Here is an 18,230-nt window from a genome sequence, read left to right on the forward strand (position 1 = left end):
GAAAGACCTCAGACGGCCTAATTCAATGGACAGGTTATATCTTCTTCTTTGGCATCTGGCACTCCCTCCTTTTGGAAACTTTTATTCTCAGCTTCAAATGACACCAGTCTTTCCTGATTCTCCTCTTTCCCTGTTCACTCGCTTCCCCATCTTACTCTTCTTCCTCTGTTATTGTTGTTGTTTAGTCACTAAGTAGTGTCTGACTCTGGGACGCGGTGGACTGCAGCACGACAGGTTTCCCCATCCTTCACTATCTCCTGGAGTTTGCTTCACTATCTCCCGGAGTTTGCTCATCATAATCATGTCCATTGAATCAGAGATGCCGTCTAACCATCTCATTCTTTGTTGCTGCCTTCTCCTCCTGTTCTCAATCTTTCCCAGTATCATCAAGGGCTTTTCCAATGAGTCAGCTCTTCAAATTAGGTGGCCAAAGTATTGGAGCTTTAGCGTAAGTCCTTCCAATGAATATTCACGGTTGATTTCTTTTAGGATTGACTGGTTTGATCTCCTTGCTGTCCAAGGGATTCTCAAGAGTCTTTTCCAGAACCACAATTTGAAAGCATTAATTCGGTGCTCAGCCTTCTTTATGGTCCAACTCTCACATCCGTACATGACTACTGGAAAAACCATAGCTTTAATTGCCAACCTTCAACGTTGGTATTGTTTGACATGCCATCTTCAGACCTCTTTAACTACACACTGGAGAAGGAAATGGCAGCTCACTCCAGTGTTCTTGCCTGGAGAATCCCAGGGACGGGGGAGCCTGGTGGGCTGCCGTCTATGGGGTCGCACAGAGTCAGAAACGACTGAAGTGACTTAGCATAGCATAACTACATACCACAGGTCCTTAACCAAGGTACTGACTATATAGTTCCTCACACAGGTAGCCCAGTGGAAATTTGTTTTCTTATGTGCAATTCTGTGCAGAGAGGATTTACGGTATTCATCAGATTTTCAAAAAGGTACACAACTCAAAAAAGTTAGGCAATGGTCCTTAATTCCCAAGGCCTTCTGTTGACCAACATGCTTGCTCTGGGTGGTGTAACCACTCCACTGCTTCAACTACTACCCACTGACCTTGGTGACCCCCCACATTGCTATGTTCATTCCAGACATCTCTCCTGAACTCCAGACCAAATTTCAAATGCAGAACAATGGTTACTATCGTTTAGATATTCAACATATTTCTCTATTTTAAAAGTCCAAATTAAATTCTCAAAATGGAATCAATAATTCATTTAGCAAACATCTGAGTGTCTATCATGTGCCAGGCACTGGGGGTGCACAGTAATTGACAAAGGAGATAAACATTCCTGTGTGTGTGAAGCCTGGATTCTAGGGCTCACTCTGCCATGTCTTACTTGGTGAAATGTGGTTAAACTTGCAAACCGGTAAGAGGTATCATTTCTTGAAAACTTACTCTGTGGTGGCTTCTTATCAGGACACTACATATATTCTTAGCTCACTTCATCCTCAGGACAAGACGTTTTAATCTCCTGTGCAGAAAGGAGGGAACTAAGAGGAGGTGAAGCTAAGTATCTCACCCAAAGTCACCCGAGCTGGCAAGCCGAAGTGCCCAGATTTAAACCCAAATCTGATGGAAAGTCTGGAGACCTTCCAGAACTCCTCCTTCTCACCTGATACCACACCAAACCAAATGCAAGTCCTTTTGATTTCTCTGAAATCTGCCCTTTCTTTTCAGCCTGGCACCACAAATTCGGCTCTGACCTTATTATTTTGCATTCAGCCTCCTACTAGCTCTCTGCCTTTGGTCTAACCCTCTTCCTGTGCAGGCCTCTCACCACTGCCAGGGCTTGAAATCTCATCATGCCACTTCCCTGGTTAAAATCCTCAATTACTGCCCACAGCCTAACAAGCGGGACAGTCCTAACAGTTAAGGAGGCACCTAACACACACAGCGTGGCTTCAGGTCACTGTCCAGAGCCCCTGCTTTCCCTCTCCCCACTCGGCGCCTTCCTCTGCTCCTACCACACTTCACCGTGTGGGGTTAGTTCCTCTACAACTCCTCTGTTCTTTTCTGTTTCTCATTTCAGGCATCCCATGCTCCAAAAAGCTTTTGCTGCCCTAACCTGCACCCACACATGAGTTCAGGACCCCTTAGCCCTGTGCCTTGGCACCTGAGCCACAGTTCATATTGTTCCTGTATAACTTTGAACAGACTGTGAGCAATCTGAGGGTAAGAACTGCGTTTCACAATCTTAACTCAGTTCCTAACCCAGCACCTAAATATTTAGTGGATAATGTTTCATGAAATCAAACTGTGTAATGCTTTGATTTCTACCTCTTGCCGGGTATATCCATAGAGGGTACCTAAGAACAAAAAGCATCTCTGTGGTTATCAATATACTATAAAAGCAATCTTTTCTTCCCAAAGAGTACTTGGAAATATTTTTAAATTTATAAATTTACTTTAGCATTTTAGAAATCTGAAGGGGAAAGGAAGATGTACAAGATGAGAGAATGGGAGAAAGGTCTTATTTTCGACTTTATTAGAATAGTTTAGATTGTAGACAAAACAGCAATTACTGATTAAAAAAAAAAAAACAACTCACAACTTCAGGTACCTTGCTCCTCACAATTTTGCACAGATAGGACGTAACCTCCCCACCTCCCACCCACTCAGCAGCAATGCTCTAAAACCAGGTCCAAGAGCCCCTGACCAGAAGGCATACTTTCCCAGGCTGCCGCTAACACCCCGGTGAAAGGCAACATTAAAGGGACGGCATTTCCTGTGACAGTAAAGACTTGCTAGTATAAAAGCTCTTCACTGCACAGCCCCCTCACCCATAATCCTAAGTGTAAATAACCATTTACACCTAACAGATATAAATACCTTTGCAGAAGCATCTCTGAGACAATACTACTTTAATATTACTTGCCCCAGCATTCCCTTTAATATAAATGATGCCAAATTACAGATAATTATATTATATCCTAGCTCATTTTCTCTGGCTTAGGCACTGTTCAGTTATATATAACTCATTCTAGAACAAAAGGTGAGAGCAAAATTTGACATTAACTGCTTTGGACCTTAAATGCTTATAAAAACCAAATAATCCTCAATTTATTTCCTGAATCCCCAAAATCAAACCTTTAGAACAAGATCACAAGTACTACACACTAAGAAATAAGTGAGGCCAGAGAAACTAGAAAATATAACTTCATAAACTATTAACTTAGAGTTGCATAACATGTTCTTTAAATCTCTTTAAATTATCCCAAACTCTAAACTGAGTCATATATACAATTGAAATTATGTGTACATTCTCTGTATTCTCTGAGAGATTAAGGAAATGGTTCTTAGACAAATACTAAAAGGGATGGGACATAAACATATTTATTAATAACCAGATTAGCAAGAAAATACATGATTAATCTGTGAAAACTGAACTGTACTGTTTTTCCAGTAATAAAATATGCCATGTCTCTATTACTAAATTACTGGAGATTCTGCTGGTTTTCTCCACCACTAAATCCTTGTGCCTGGCATAGTATCTGGCACATAGTATGTACTCAACTACTTCAAAATGAGAAATTAAAGTGTATGTATATATCCCTCTCCATCAAGGTCATCTGCCCACAAGGAAGTGGTCAGTCTTTGGTCTAGCTCACTCTACAGCACTCTATACAGCCCCCAGCATTCTCTTAACATTCTCTAATGTATTTATTAAACAGGTCACTTCTGTCTCTCCATCTTCCAGACGCCTAATATCCTCAAGCTGTACTTTAACTCTCAAACCATGATACACAGCTGCATCCCCCAAATGTAAGACTCTGCTTCTTCTCCCTCCAACTGCTCTATTCACCTCAAAATGACAACCACTGCCAATACAGGTGATTGGCAGGTTAAGTACAGTGGCCTCAGGAAAAACTGATAAAAGATGAGCCCCTAACTTGCAACCAGTCATCACATAATATGAATTTACCGTCTTAGTCATTTAAACGGTTCTGTGGTATTAAATACAGTGGGGCTCTGCAGAACACAAGTTTGAACTATTGTAAGTTCACCTACATGGGGATTTTTTTTTTTTTTTACTGAATATGTGCACAATCAGTGGTCGGTTGAATCTAAAGAGGCAGAACCACAGATACGGTAATTCTTTTATTTTTTAGGAACCATCCAACAGTTTTCCACAGTAGCTGTACATTCTTATAAACAAATGCACAAGGGTTCCAATCTTACCACATCCTTGCCAACACTTGTTACTTTCTGTTTTTCTTCCTTTTTTTTGTTTTTACAGTAGCCATCCTAACAAGTTATATTTTAACCATTCAGTCAGAGGCGGTAAATGTACAATCCAAAAGACTAATTTCAAAAACAGTTTCTCAAATAGATTTCCCTCTGATTTGGCCACACTGTGAGGTTTGAGGGATCTTAGTTTCTGGATCAGGGATTGAACCCAAACTCTTGGCACTGAAAGTGTGGAGTCCTAGCCACTGGACTGCCAGGCATGCATGTGTAGTTCAGTCACATCCAACTTTTGGCGACCCTATGGAACTGTTGCCAGCCAGGCTGCTCTGTCCAGGGGATTTTCCCAGCAAGAATACTGGAGTTGGTTGCCATTTCCTCCTCCAGGGGATCTTCCCGACCCAGGAATTGAACCTGCATCTCCTACACTGTAGGCAGATTCTTTACCATTGAGCCACTGCAGAAGCCCCTGGACCGCCAGGGAATTCCCTCAAATAGATTTTTTATGGGTAGGGAGACCATACTTACTATCCTTTAAATCATGTCTAGCAACCCTCTACACCTACTTACTCTGCCTGTATTTTAACCTGATTTGGCCCAGATTTGGTTCTGCAAAAATTATAACTAATAAAATAACTAATTTAAATTGCACACTCTTAAGACAGGCATGACTTTATGAACCACAGGAGCAATAAAAAGTCAAGTATCTAAAATACTTCATTGCCCTATGCTGAGAATTCACTTTGTTTCATTATCTTCACATTAGCAATTCTAGAAATTTAATCTAAAAAAAATGCGCAAAACTTTTAATTTTTTAAAAATACTGTTCAATCACCACCTCAATAATGTCCAATTGCATCAAGCATTGGCACAGAACCACAAGCAGCAGGCAACAAAGAGCTTTGATTTAACTAAGCACAAGAATGTAACAGAAGCTAAAAAGCAAATTTTATAACTATAGTGGAGATAAGAGTTTGGAGAGTAAACAGCCATCATAAATGCACCAACATTTATAAATGTACTGGAAGAACCTGTTACCCTAACAGAATTAAGACTATAAGACAGTTTGGGATCCTTCAACATAAAGTTCATTTTTCAATCACACTAACTTCCCCAATGTGGTGGAGAGTGTACTCTTAAATTTTAGTATCCCATTACCTGCATTTCTAAGCTATCTTAATTTCAGATAGAATGACCTAATAAATGGAGCAAAGTTGGGAAAGTGCAGTTTTAAATCCTGAGCACCACATTTATCAGTACTAAATCTTAATGACTGAAAAGATTTGGGGTGGCAAGTTCATTTTATCATAAATGAATATAATTTTAGTGTAAAGACTATCAAATATGTCATAATTTCTAAACAACAACCCTTTAATCCACTCTACCACTTTTAGTTTTGGGGGGAATGGCCAATTTTCTACATTGAAAAATTTATTTACAAATTACATTTATTTTTCTCATAAATCTTAAACACCTCAATCTTCTTTGGGAACATTTTTGCCTTTTCAGTTTTTTTTTTACATTACTTATATTTATTACAAGTCTCTTACTAGCTGGGTCTCAGAAACTTACTGTTCACAGATGTTTTGTCTTCAAAAGCACATCAATATTTACTTGTAAGAAGTTTTGCTTTTAATCTAGTCTCACGACACTTTTAACACTGACCAATCAATTGTGTTATGCCAGAAGAAAAATAGCTCACACATAAATGAGATACATGAATACTTTAAAACCTCATTATGGAAAATACTTGCTCAATCTGAATAACTCAAAATCATAGAAGATTATATAGTTAAAACAAAACATATGGTATAGACCAGTGCACTAGAATATAGTTAAAGAAACATAACCATATCCCCTCCCACATGACATCCATACTGGTAGCTCACAACTTGAACGAGAGCTGTGAGTTTACATTGGAGCACTTATCCAATAGGTCCAATTAAAAAGAGCTTGGTTTAGCCTTCAGGCCCAACCTATCTAATAAGATAAACTGGGGTTTGTCACTTCCTTTAACCCTAGGCATTTCTGTCGAAACCACAACTTAGGAGCTAATTACTAGAGAAATGGCTGTCTGAAAGAAAAAATTAAGTGCCATGAAAACAAACCAAACCAAACTGAGAAACCAAATAGTATTGATAATTCAGAATTAATTGTATCGACCATTTTTGTTTTCCTAGTCTAGATTTTCAGCACAATCAATATTTCAAAGAATCATGACATATGAAAAATAACCTAGTTAAATCTTTATTTTATATACAAGTGAAGTCAAGAAAAATGAAGTTATTTGAATATGAATATGGACGTTTAATACTATAGCTTGAATCAGAATCCATAATCCTTAACTTCAACTTCATTCACTATATTGCTACTAACTTAAAGGCAAATAGTTATTCAAGAGTATGTCTGATAAAGGCCTAAATTTTTATGATTCTGGATTTCAACAAGTAAATAACTAAAATGGCAATAATATCACAGAATAAAATGCTCAGTGTGGAGAGAGCGCCCTCTACTGTATATTACCTCTCTGACAACTACGGCAACAGTTGGAAACTGCCATCTGTGCCTCTAGTCTACTCAAAATGAGCCTGAAGTTACTATAATACATACTGTGGCTTAGTTATGTTACAACTATAATGCCAAGCCCAGTATTTAAAACATACATACATACATGTGGGTTGGGTAACCCCCTTCCCCCTGCCACACACACACACAAGAATCTCTGAAGCTTCAGAACTTCTAGGACTGAAAGCAACCACCCCCCTGCCCAGCCGTCAATACTATAAATATCAAACTTCCTGTTACAGCAAATTAGCAAATAGCTTTGGGAAATCTATGCTCTGAATGGTACCAGGTCAGAAGACAGGAAGCTTATAAGCATTTCATCCCACCATAAAATTCTCACATCAATCAAGTACTATCTAGAAAACAAGTTATAACCCTCAGCTTACCTGGACAACAGGATATTGATAATCCATACAATATACACCATACATAGCAAAGGGGGAAAAGATCTTCAGATAAAGACAGTACAGAAAGTATTTAAGCTTCTGCCTTGTTTGATGTGGGTGTCCTGTCCAAAGGAACCTGGAAACACCAAAAAATCCTTGGCTGACTTCCAGCCTACGCAGATAAGTATGTTGACTCAGATGACGAGGAAAGAGCTTGGCTCAGCCCAGGCTTCCACCCCAGTAAGACTCAACACTACACAAAAGAAATGTTCAAGGAAAAGTAGACAGTTCCAACGGAGTTACTAGCTATAGACTGAAAACTACTCTAGAGGTTTGCTGTTACTGTTGGTTTTAAACTGACAACTTCTCCAGAAACTCAAGAGGTAGAGAATGACAGCCAAGGAAGGGATCGTAGGCTCCTTAAAGTGGCACAAAAAACGGTAGGAAGCACAAGGTATCCAGGATCCAAAGTGATATATATATTCCAGGCTTTAAGTACGTCAGAGGGAACACTCCCAATCCAGGAGGTGGAAAAGCAAATGGGACTCGTATTATTTCCCTACTTCTTCTTGGGCGGGGACTGCGCACATGCGCATGCACACACACACACACACACACACACACACCCTTCTCACTGTCTCCGGCACAGACAGGTGTTAGGATTAACAGTATAAAATCCTTCTGCTGTGGAAAGAAATGGGAAAGAAATGAAGTCACACTGCTACAGGCAGTGAAAGGAGCTCTTTCATGACATTGTATGTTTTTGTATCATTTAACATCTCCTCTGCTGGGCTCCAGCAGAAGCTCGGACAGCTGGCAGGATCAGCACAAGAAAAGAGGAAGGTGGCCCCGACTCTGAGGCAACATGAGTCCACTGGAGACCTTCAGATATGCCAGAGACTCTCTCAGCTGTTCCAGTCAAACATGGAAGGATTAAGTGCGGTTGCCTGCAGAAAGGTGGGGGTGGAAAGGTCTTTTCAGAAAAGCCAGTTGCTTTTCCCCTTTTAGGAAGCTGCTATACTCACCCTACCATTATATACAAACACACATGTGCACACATATTTCTATAACAGATATTAAAAGCAGTAACAAACACAGACAGGTGTTAGGTCAGTCTGACAATATAGGGCAGGTTAAAGAGTTGGCTTTCAGAGCCTAAAACGGCCCTTGTAAAACCAGGGAACTGCTAAGCAATTCTTAGAAAACTGAACATAGAGTGAGCAGAAAGTAAAGATAAATGCTCAGTAAGAGAGGCACGTTTATAACTATCATTGCTAACAAATCCCCTAGTTTGGGCAAACATTCAAAAATTCAAAATGATAAATAATTCTAAATTAGTTTTGGGGGCTCTGATCTCCCTAATCTTGGAGAGAGAGTAATATTGTAACATGTTTTAGTAAGATTAACCCATGAGGATTATCTGCAACTGTGAAGCATTTGTAAGAGTCTAAGTCTTACCAAGTCCACTCCACCCCCAGTGCAGTTTTTCTCCTTTTATGGTCACTGCAATTTATTTTAGTATTGTTCAGGAGAAACTGCTTTTTAAAAGTCAAAATGGCCTTAGTATGTTTAAGACAGATATCTTGGTTAAGCATTTACAATAATTCGGTTCTTAGAGATCAGGTGGACCACTGCAACGTACTAGATTATCTTTGCATTGCTGGTACTGATTCTATGTGTATTACACATAAGGGACAATAATAAACCAATCCAGTATAATTTAAAAATTTACTGATCTATTATACACAAGGTATTGTGCTAAGCAATGGAGAAATGAACAGGCACCATTTTGTTGTCGAGAAATTTGCAACTTGTGGGAGAATAGACGAGTACACACGTAAAACCAAAAGGCAAAACAACGCTACAGCTCCAAAATTAAACATCGTGAGCAATTTCTCACTCAGGGAATGATATTTTTTAAATGCTGCTCTTAATGAACACTTTCACAGTGTCACTTTCTTACCACTAAAACTATGAGACCCTGCTTCATCAATTCTTAACAGAGATTGTCTGAGCCTGGCCTGTAACATACATTCTACTTATCCCAAGAGTCCCTTGGACTGCAGGGGATCAAACCAGTCAATCTTAAAGGAAATCAACCTTGAATTATTCATTGGAAAGACTGACGCTGTAGCTGAAGCTCCAATACTTTGGCCACCTGATCCAAAGAGCTGACTCACTGGAAAAGACCCTGATGCTGGGAAAGATTGAAGGTGGGAGGAGAAGGGGACAACAGAGGATGAGATGGTTGGATGGCATCATTGACTCCATGGATATGAGTTTGAGCAAACTCTGGGAGACAGTGAAGGACAGGGAAGCCTGGTGTGTTGCAGTCCACGGGGCTGCAAAGAGTCGGACACAACTTAGCAACTGAACAACAACAAAGAAATAACAAAAGGGATGTTTCTATAATAAAACCTTTTACCAAATTTTCCCTGGGGTCTTCCCTGGTGATCCAGTAGCTAAGACTCCATCCTCCAATGCAGGGGGCCTGGGTTTGATCCCTAATCGGGGAACTAGATTCTACATGCCACAACGAATTCGCACGCTGCACCTAAAGATAGACGATCCCAAGTACTGCAACTGAAGAACGAAGATTTCATGTGCTGCACCTAAGACTCGGTGCAGCCAAATAAACAAATATATAAAATGTTGTTTAAATAAATAAATATTACAAATAAAAACTAAAATTTCCCTTCTAATCAAATCAAATAATCCTCCAATCCTTCTTCTTCCTGTCCATTCTGCCATCCCACCTCCAGCAGTACAGTGGTACTGGCCACACAAACACTTGTAAACTAGCATCTTAATCACTATTACACTATTACACCTTCTTGATATGACTGATATCAGGATTCCCTTGATATAAAGACTGGAAAATGATGATACTCATAAACCATAAGAGGGTATTGTTAACCATGAACTACAATTGACAAACTTAACTTTCATGAGTTAATAACACAGTTCAGTATCTGATGAATTAATCAGAGAAGATGCATTTTTCCCAAACTGTACTATATTTAAGATGACAGACTGTAACTCAAACTCTGGAACAACTAACCTAATTTCAACCTGAAAGTGTCCCCAGATATGTTATTGAGGGCCTTATCAATCTCTGTAGCTTTAAGTTCTTCTTGTGGATAAATCTATACGGACATGGTGAAAAGATATGGCTGATACATTTTTAAGTGAGAAAAATTATATTGCTGAATAGTGGTTAAAGTATAATTCTGTAGTTCCATATTTGTAAATGTATATATATATATATATATCTGTGTGTTTGTGAATAAATTACATATGTAATTTATAAGCTTTATGTGTCTCACATATAAGTTATATGCTATATATTTATATACACATATAATTTATTGGTTAACATGCACACCAATATATGCCATACATAGTTCATATTTATATACACACATACCATAGGCATAGGACAAAACCAAAACCTCTAGGGAGTGGGATAGTGGTTTTCATTTATTACCTTAAAATAAACTTTGAATTTGTTTAAATACATTTAAATGAGCATTTAATGTTCTATAATTCATCTTTTTTTAAGTTTAAGGGAATCAAAGCAGATTTTATTTTGAGTACAAGTATTTTAAAAACTGGGCTTCCCTGGTAACTTAGCTGAGAAAAATCTACCTGGCAATGTAGGAGATACAGGTTCAATTCCTGGGTTGGGAAGATGCCCTGAAGAAAGGAATGGCAACCCACTCCACTATTCCTGCCTGAAAAATCCTATGGACAGAAGAGCCTAGCAGGCTACAGTCCATGGGACCACAAAGAGTTGGACACGACTTAACGACTAAACAACAACTTTAAAAATTAGTAATATTCTCTATGTTATCACATTTGCTTTACCTAACATGATGACATAAATATAAACTCTCATTTAATACTGGAGGATTTAGATGATAAACAATCAGTACCCAGGTATAGTTTAAATAATGAGCCGTTTGGAAAAATGTCAACATATTTCAATATGTGAATCATAACTCCTTGTACTTCTGCTTGCCCTTTTACTTACCTCTTTCTATAGATTTTTTGAAATTATAATTTAAGGCCAATAATTTAGTCAAACAAAAATTCTAAAAATTCCTTACAGAAAGAAAGGTGAATCTTTCACCAGGAAGAAAGCATATTACAAAAGATCAAATTACAAATGTTAGGGTTAAGAGTCAAGCTTCTCTCTTTTCCTGACATACAGTCTTTCTGTAGACTAACAGAGCCTTAGTTACTAATAGAGATTTGTCACGTGGGTCAGAAGTTGAACATCGTTTCAATATTTTTCTCCCATTTTCAAAGATTTAAAAGATAAACAAAAAATGTGAACATTTTCAGTTTAAATTAGTACTGTGTCCCTCCCTCAGAGGAAACAGTCTAGGTATTTCCTTTAGATTTAAATACTATCATATTTATTAAAAATAAAATTCCCCGAATAAAAAGACTATTCTCCACAATAAGCTCAGTTATTTGCTGACAATCCCAAATTACACCAATAGAAAGTATGCACTGCAACATCATGAATGCTTTCTAGTGTTAAAGTTTTGTGTACTCATCAATTAGAAACACGAATATAGAAAATGGTCTCCATATACTTCTACATATTTCATTGGCAGAGACATGTAGTCTATAAATTTCAACACTTGGGACACCTACAACGTGTCTGTTAAATAGAATGTAACGATATAGAGAGAACAAGACCTAGTGAGGGAGTGCGCTATCTAGAAATGATCTCGAGATTCAGGAAATTTAAATTTAACTAAAGATAAAGGAGATAATTTGCAGTCCCATGCCAGAGGGAATAGCTGGTAACTGTAGTGTAAACTGTACTATCTACAACCCTAGGGATCTCAAGACTTACTCAATTCTGGATAACCAGAAAATATCTGAGATTCTTCGTACTTCTACTCTCTCATTCTTGTTTTCTTCTCTCCTTTTCTTTCCCTTCTGCCTATGTCATAAACCTACAGCATAGGTGTTCAAAGATGTGTTCAGTGTTCAGAGATAACTAGCTAGGCCTCTGGGTAGAATGCTTTGGCAAAGACTGTAAAGACCTCTGCCCTAAGGTATAACTGATTTTAGTAGCAAGCTAAGAAGGTTCCACAGATTGCTGTGTAGTGGAATAACACATAAATTCAAAAAGAGATAAAGCTTGAGATAGACAGATGAGGGTGGAGGGGATAGGACAAAGAAAGATACATATGTAGGTAAAATAATATAGTTAGATATATGTAGACGTACATAGGGATCAGTGTGGCCAGTCTATTGGACTGTGGGTAAACAGTGGCAAGCAAGAGGAGTAGGTCAGGGTCACTGTGGAGGGCTTAGGCCATCAAGCTGTGTATTTCAGATCTTTAGACTGTCTGAGAGGGAAAGAACACTACAAAACTAACTTTTTGTGAAATGGCCTTTGGTGGCTGCAGGAAGAATGGAAAGGGGAACACAGGTGGAGAGGTCAATTAGGTGAACAGCAGTAGACAGATTTATTAATGTAAAACCCACATGTTACCACAAGGAATAAAGAAGGAACAGATGTAGGAGACATTACAGGAATTGGAGACTATTCACACATAGTTGGATGGCATCACCAACTCAATGGACATGAGTCTGAGCAAACTCCAGGAGATGGTGAAAGACAGGGAAGCCTGGCATGCTAAGTTTATGGGGACACAAAGAGTCAGACACAACTGAGCAGCTGAACAACAACAAAACACGTAGGGTCTAAAAGAGCAGGTAATTAAATATAACACCAAGGTTCTAAGTCTAGTTGGCCAAATAGGGATAACATTGCTAAAACAGGGAAGTCGGAAGCATGAACTGGTTTGAAGTTGTGAAAGGACATCCAATAGAAAATGTCCAACTGGAGAATCACCACTGACAGGAGTCTGGTGGGCAGAGGAGTCCATGGGGTCGCAAAGAGTCTGACACGACTTAGTGACTAAGCACAGCACAGCACAAGTGCTCAGAATTATAGGTGGCAGCCCCAGAGAGAGGTCAGGGTTAGAAACGAAGATCCAAGAGGAGTATGGAAGGAACAGTTAAGGTCATAATGATTTAGTCCACAGCATGTCCTGAACATGAAACATAAGCTTCAAAAAGGGAGGGGGGAAGGGGAGGGAAGGAGGGACAGAGGAAAAGAAGAGGGAAAAAGACAACAGTTGATACAAGGCAAAGGTCTGAAAATAGAATCTTAAGGAATACACACTTCTAGAAGGCAGAAATAGCAACAAAGGATTAAAAGATTAAGCAGGATTCTGTACTATTCACAAAAGCCAGGACACAGAGGACATGTGTTACTTTTCTTCTATCCTGTGTCTCTTACAGTTGGGAAAGCATTTAATAAATTGATACCAGATAAGAGTATTTAACAGTGTCAAGCAGATATAGAAAGGTTAAAGAGAATGTAGAAAAGGTGATTGAATTTAGCAAATAGGAGACCAAGAGAAGTTTTGAGAGAGCTATTTCAGTAATATCAGTAAAAAGATGGCAGCAAAATTGATAAATACATGGTCAGAATGAAAAACAGATATGATGCCTACTTTAACAAAACTTTCTACCTTGGGCTGCTTCTTTGTCTTCCAGGTGGCAAGTTAATGCCATAATTATCGATACATTCAACTCTCCACTGTTGTCTCCATCAAGGCAGACTTTTATCTTGTTTTGTTTGATTACATTGTTTCTTTACTCAACATTCACATCTGAAAGCGACTCCTTCAAGGCCTACCTTAAATGCTATCTGCCCCATGAAGCTCCTCCTGATTACTTCGAGCTAGAAATCATTTTTCTTTTGTCTGACCTTCAAGATGCTTTATCTGTAGCCGACTTAACAGCATTTAGCACTTTCTATAGATTTTAAGGCATACTTTATTAACTGGATGATTTCTTTAAGAATGGGACCTGTCTATTCATCTTGGTATTTCTCTCAAAGCATGAAGCCAGTACCTTTTACACAGATATGACCATCAGTATGTGAAAAGGGAGGGTCTGCATTTTATTACTTGAGAATACAAACCAGAGGTAAATGAATTAAACACCAGGCACAGACCATCTCTTATCTGTTCAGTCAACCTTCATTTATTCAAGCAAGATGTCCCCAGCAGCGAAGTCCTAGGAATACAGAAAGCTCTCAAAGAGCTGACAGTAGGGGTGAGAAAGTAGAAAATAATAGGTACCAAAGTACCACGTGATTAATGCCATCCCTATCAGAACAAGTCTTGGGAGAAAAATTAAGCGTAACTGCTGCTGCAGTCCCCACTGCCACCATCCAATTTCCCAGGGTGGGGGCACCCGGGAAGAGCTCACAAGCAGTTAATGCTGGAAAGGAATTGTGGAAAGCTAGTAAGAGTCTTCCAGATGGATTGGAGTCAATGGTGGGGAGCTTGGAGGCAGTAGGACAGCATTCCAAATGCACAAACCAGCATAGCATAAGCAAAGTCATACTTAAGGTGCTTACAGAAAGGCAGGCAGGTAAACATATGCAGAGAGTCAAATGCCTATTCAAAAATATTCATATGAGTTGCACTGGTTCGTAGGTCCTGTAAGAATCATTGAATCTTCTATACCAATGGAAATGCTTTGAATTATATCTGCCAGAGAAGAGCAAATCAAAATGAAGTACAGAAACACTCCTTTGTGTGACACATGGTACAGAAGGAAGGACGGGTAACACCAGGGTGTGCCATGCTATGGCTGAAATACATTCTTCTATTGATACCTGGAGTGACAGACATGGCATACAGCCTGTGAGGCCAGGAATTAGTATTGCTTTTACAAGTGTCTTTCAACTGCTCTTTCATTCTAAGGCAGTATTATTAAGAGGTAAAATGTATCCATAAACCATGGGACAACAGACATTCACTTTAAATCCATAAAGACAAATAGTACATAAAAGATAAGGGTAAAAAGATACTACCTTTCAGACAGAAAATAATTGTAAATATTCTCATACTTTAGGGAAATAAGTCTACAAATGATTCTACATAATTATCTTATACAATAGAGACTTTTACTCTCCACAGAAACTTTTGTCTCAACTGATAATATCTCTGTGGTAGATTACAAAAATGGTCACATTTCACAGCCCCCCATTTAAGAGACGGAATTTTCCCTCCAGCCCTGGAGTTTGGTCTCAGCTTTGTTACTCGACTGGCCATTGGGACATGAGCAAACATGACACAAGCAGAGAGCTGACAGGTGCTTGTCCCAGGGGCTGCCCTCTCCTCCTCTCTAGAACCCTGAGCTGACCATGGGAAGAACTATGAAGAATGAGAAACCAAGTAGAAGAGGGCTGAGCTGTTCCAGTTGAGCCTCCCAACCAACTAGCTCACCAACTGCCAGACATGAAAATGAGGTCATCCTAGACCACCTGCGCCCAGCCACCCAGGCGAGAAGAGTCACCCAAATTCCTGACCCACTCATTGTGAGCAAACAAATGACCAATGTGGTTTTAAGCTATTAAGTTTGGGGGAGGTCTATTATGCCACAAAACCTAACAGACACAATCTCACTGCATAACATTAAAAGGGATATCTCAATATTGGCACTAATATGACATCATCTTAATTACTGTCACTTGAAATCAGGCTGTGTTAGTCCTCCAACCTTGGTTTTTTTCCCCAAAGTTGTTTTGGCTCTTCTAGGTCCTTGGCATTTCCACATGAATTTTAGAATCAGCTTACTAACTGTTGGAAGAATCTGGCTTGGATTCTGATTGGCATTACACTGAATCTAAAGATCAGTCTGGGGAGAATTATTATCTTAAGAATATCAGGTCTTCTAGGCCATGAACACAGTATGTTTCTCTACTTCATTCTACTATTCAAAAATAGGTTTTAAAATATTATGATTATCTTTTTTTTTCTTAATATGTGTGCTAAAAGCAAATGCTATGTCTGAGGTACAGCACATCTTATTACCACTTTCCTGAAGTCTGCTAAATCCCATAATACTCACATTCCTATAAGACAGTGTGGTATTGGTGTCAAGATAGAAAAATAGATCAATGGAACAGAAGAACCAAAAATAGACCCACAGGTGCAAAGGCAACTCAGTGGAGAAAGAACAGTCTTTTCAGCAAGTGGTACCAGAACAACTGGATATCCACATGAGATAAAAATGAACCTAGATCCATACTTTTTGCCATATACAAAATTTAACTCAAAATGAACCACAGACCTGAAATGTAAAACACAAAACTACAGAGCTTCAAATAGAAAACTTCTGTGACCTTTGATTAGGCAAAGATTTCTAAGATGTGATGCCAAAAGCACAATTCACAAAAGAGCAAGTTAATAAATTGCATTTCATTAAAAACTTCTGCTTTTCAAAAGACACTGCTAGGACAATAAAAAGATAAGTCATAACTGAGAGAAAATATTTGCAAAGCATGTATGATAAATGACATCCAGAATATAAAAAAACTCACCAAGCTCAACCATAAGAAAACTTGCAACCCAGTTTTTTTAATGGGCAAAAAGATTTGGATACCTGACCAAAGACAAGACAGGGAAGCTAAATACACTCTTGGAAAGGTGCTCAATATCACCACCTATTAGGAAATTAAACCACAACAATACTACTACCCTCCTATTACACTAAAATTAAAAAAAGACTGACAATACCAAGTGTTGACAAGGCTATGGAGGAACAGAAAGTCTCAAATACTGCTGGCAGGAATGTCAAATGGTACAACCAATGTGGAAATAGTTTAAAAATTTCTCAAAAAGCTAATTATACCCCATCATATGATCCGTGCATTCCACTTCTAAGTATTTACTCAAGAAATATGAAAACATATATCCACATAAAGATTTGGAAATGAGTACTCCAAATGGTTTTATGTGTCATAGTGTAAAACTGAAATGAATGCAAATGTCCATGAACAGATAAATGATGAACAAACTGTGGTATATCCACATGGACTATTACTTGGCAATAAAAATAAAGGAACCATTGGTATATAAAATAACATGGATGAATTTTGAAATAACTATACTGGGTGAAAGATGCTAAGCAAAAAAGAGTATTTATTGTATTATCTAATTTTTATAAAATACTAAAAAAGGAAAACTAAGCCGCAGTGTCAGAGAGCAGATTAGAGGTTGCTTGGAAATTGCTTGGAAATGGGTGGGGATAAGAAAGATTACCAAGGGGCACAAGGAATCTTTTGGAGATGATTAATATATTTATTGTCTTGGTTGTGGTGATGATTTCATAGGCATATACGTATGTCAAAACTTAAAATAAGCTTTACACATTTGCAGCTTATTGCATATTAATTATACTTCAGTAGAGCTGTTTAAAAATTAAAATAAATGAACTGCTGCCTTATTTACTGCAATGAATTTGCAGAGGGCTAGTTATTTTCATTTGGGGGAGACATGTAGACTGGTAAGGGGCTGAAGGGGAAGTATGCCCTAAAATATTACAGAAAAAGTCTTATCAAAAGGAAGATCATGAGTATGGTGGTAAATGAGGTATAAGATACAAGCAGAAGCCAAGGGCAGGTTTTCCTGAAAATCCCCCTGGATTAGTCTAGGTTGGGCCCCTGCTACATGCCCCCGTAGCACTTGTAGATGTCCTTTCCAACTTGTCAGACATATAATTTCTGCCTTTCCCGCTCCAGGAGAGCAGGCACTATAGAATCTATCTTATTCCTTAAATTATCCCTAATGCCCAGGAGAGGGTGAACTGGGTTACATAAGCAACACACTGAGTAGTCAGGAGTCCAGGGTTCTGAAGCCAAACCCCTGGGATTCAAATTGTAGTTCATCACTTCTAGCTGTGTAACTGGCCCAGAAGGTAAAGAATTCACCTTCAGTGTGGGAGACCTGGGTTATATCCCTGGGTCATGAAGATCCCCTGGAGAAGGGAATGGCAACCCATTCCAGTATTCTTGCCTAGAGAATCCCATGGACAGAGAAGCCTGGGGGGCTATTGTCCACGGTGTTGCAAAAGTCGGACATGACTGATGACTAACACTTACACTTTTAGCTGCGTAACTTTGGAAAAATTATTTAACATCTCTGCCTCAGGTCCTTCATGTGGAAAAAGAAAATAAG

At 38.8% G+C, this 18,230-nt stretch overlaps 1 protein-coding gene across 16 annotated transcripts in view; it reads right to left on the minus strand.

The window, feature by feature from the left end:
- Positions 1-18,230, minus strand: part of RBFOX2 (RNA binding protein, fox-1 homolog (C. elegans) 2) — a 221,524-nt gene that overhangs the window by 100,605 nt on the left and 102,689 nt on the right. Inside the window, exon 1 of one of the 16 annotated variants that reach the window (XM_010859622.1) lies at positions 7,162-9,251. The exons of the other annotated variants lie outside the window; for them this stretch is intronic. Within the exon in view, the coding sequence (XP_010857924.1) occupies positions 7,162-7,206 (45 nt within the window). The 5' untranslated portion in view covers positions 7,207-9,251. Of the gene's footprint in view, positions 1-7,161; positions 9,252-18,230 lie in introns of those variants that run through there. 16 annotated transcript variants of the gene reach the window in all.

The sequence above is a fragment of the Bison bison genome, unplaced genomic scaffold, assembly GCF_000754665.1.
Source record: "Bison bison bison isolate TAMUID 2011002044 unplaced genomic scaffold, Bison_UMD1.0 scf7180017864457, whole genome shotgun sequence".
Taxonomy (NCBI): Eukaryota; Metazoa; Chordata; class Mammalia; order Artiodactyla; family Bovidae; genus Bison; species Bison bison.